This window comes from Poecilia formosa, unplaced genomic scaffold, assembly GCF_000485575.1.
Source record: "Poecilia formosa unplaced genomic scaffold, Poecilia_formosa-5.1.2 Scaffold99, whole genome shotgun sequence".
NCBI classification, from domain to species: domain Eukaryota; kingdom Metazoa; phylum Chordata; class Actinopteri; order Cyprinodontiformes; family Poeciliidae; genus Poecilia; species Poecilia formosa.
Window position 1 is genome coordinate 1,171,971 of NW_006800038.1, and position 1,628 is coordinate 1,173,598.

A 1,628-nucleotide genomic window follows, 5' to 3' on the forward strand; every position below is an offset into this window, starting at 1 on the left:
AAGACGCTGAGCTGGAGCAGCTCTCACACACAGAGGATCACAGCAAGTTTCTCCTCAACTACCCCTCACTGCCAACACTCAGTAAGTCGACACACTCATCCAGCATCATTGGCCGTCCTCTGAGATACTTTGAGGATGCGAGAGCAGCTGTGTCAGAGCTCACAGATAAACTACAGGACGTCCTGAAAGACTCATGGACAAACATCTTACATAGACTTAATGATGTGGATGTTTTACTGCCAGGACCAGAACCAAAGAGCAGAGCTGGATTCTTAAAATACTCATGTGAAATCACTCTGGATCCAAACACAGCACACACACAGTTGTTACCATCAGAGGGTAACAGGAAGGTGACAGGAATAAATCTGGATCAGTCTTATTCTAGTAACCCAGACAGATTCACTTATTGGTGTCAGGTTCTGAGCAGAGAGAGTCTGACTGGACGTTGTTACTGGGAGGTGGAGAGATGTGGGGCAGTTGATGTAGCAGTCGCATACAAGAATATCAGCAGAGCAGGAGATAAGAATGAATGTGGATTTGGAAATAATGAAAAGTCTTGGGCTTTAGAGTGTTCCCAAAACAGTTTTCACTTTGGTCACAAGGACATCTGGACCCCCATCTCAGCTCCAGTTCCCTCCAGAGTCGGAGTGTACCTGGACCACAGAGCAGGTATTCTGTCCTTCTACAGCGTCTCTGAAACCATGACTCTCCTCCACAGAGTCCAGACCAGATTCACTGAACCGCTACTGGCTGGAGTTTGGGTTGGTAACCCTGGAGACTCTGTGGAGTTCTGTAAACTCAGATAGATTTTCACTCTTTTCTCTGATTGTTGATCAGGATTTATTGTTCCGATGTCTCTGCTGTTCTGTTCTTTATTTTTCTGGTTTAAATGTAGTTCCCTGTGTTCCAGGAAAGAAAATCACTGCTGATATGCTTGGTCATTCTGATATGATAGAAATTTTCTACACACAAAAATCTAAATTTATCTGAGTTTATTAATATACACACAGAAATATTTAACACTAACTTTTAAGATTTATGTAATTTTTATTATATGACAAATTTCCATTTACCTTTTTTAAATAATTTAAATGCAAACCTATCAAATAAACTTTACACGATTCATATTCATCAATGTAATAAAGCCCATTTATTATAATGGCATAATCTTTAGGTTTAAGTATGTGATATTATTAAATACTTGAACTATATTAAAAACTTAAATTATACTAAATTAACAATAACAAGTGTATTTATTTCAAACACGTAAGGTATATTGTTTGAATTGCATAAAAATCAAGTTACCTATATGCAATAAACTTAACTATCACATTTATGCAATTCCTTCCTATTCAGTCAATTGTGATGATAAATGGACTGAACTTACAAATCAGTTGTTTAATAATTTTTGCCTACTCAAAGCACTTTACACATTCACAAACATTTTTATACCAATCATTAGGTAATTTGGGATTAAGTGTCTTGTCCAGAGTACATATGGCAGAAGGAAACTAGAAATGAAACTACAAACTTGCAATCACAAGACAACTACTCTTCCCACAGAGCCACAGGCCCATGTCCGTCACATGGACCTGAATGCTGGGGAAAGTACGTCCTCTTTTTCTTTT

General features: G+C 38.1%; 1 protein-coding gene across 1 annotated transcript in view; it reads left to right on the forward strand.

Annotated features, from left to right (window-relative positions):
- LOC103142692 (tripartite motif-containing protein 16-like) overlaps positions 1 to 1,043 on the forward strand; it is a 2,133-nt gene extending 1,090 nt beyond the window's left edge. Inside the window, exon 2 of the mRNA XM_007558855.2 lies at positions 4 to 1,043. Within this exon, the coding sequence (XP_007558917.1) occupies positions 4 to 806 (803 nt within the window). The 3' untranslated portion in view covers positions 807 to 1,043. The remainder of the gene's footprint in view (positions 1 to 3) is intronic.
- The last annotated feature ends 585 nt before the right edge of the window (positions 1,044 to 1,628 follow it).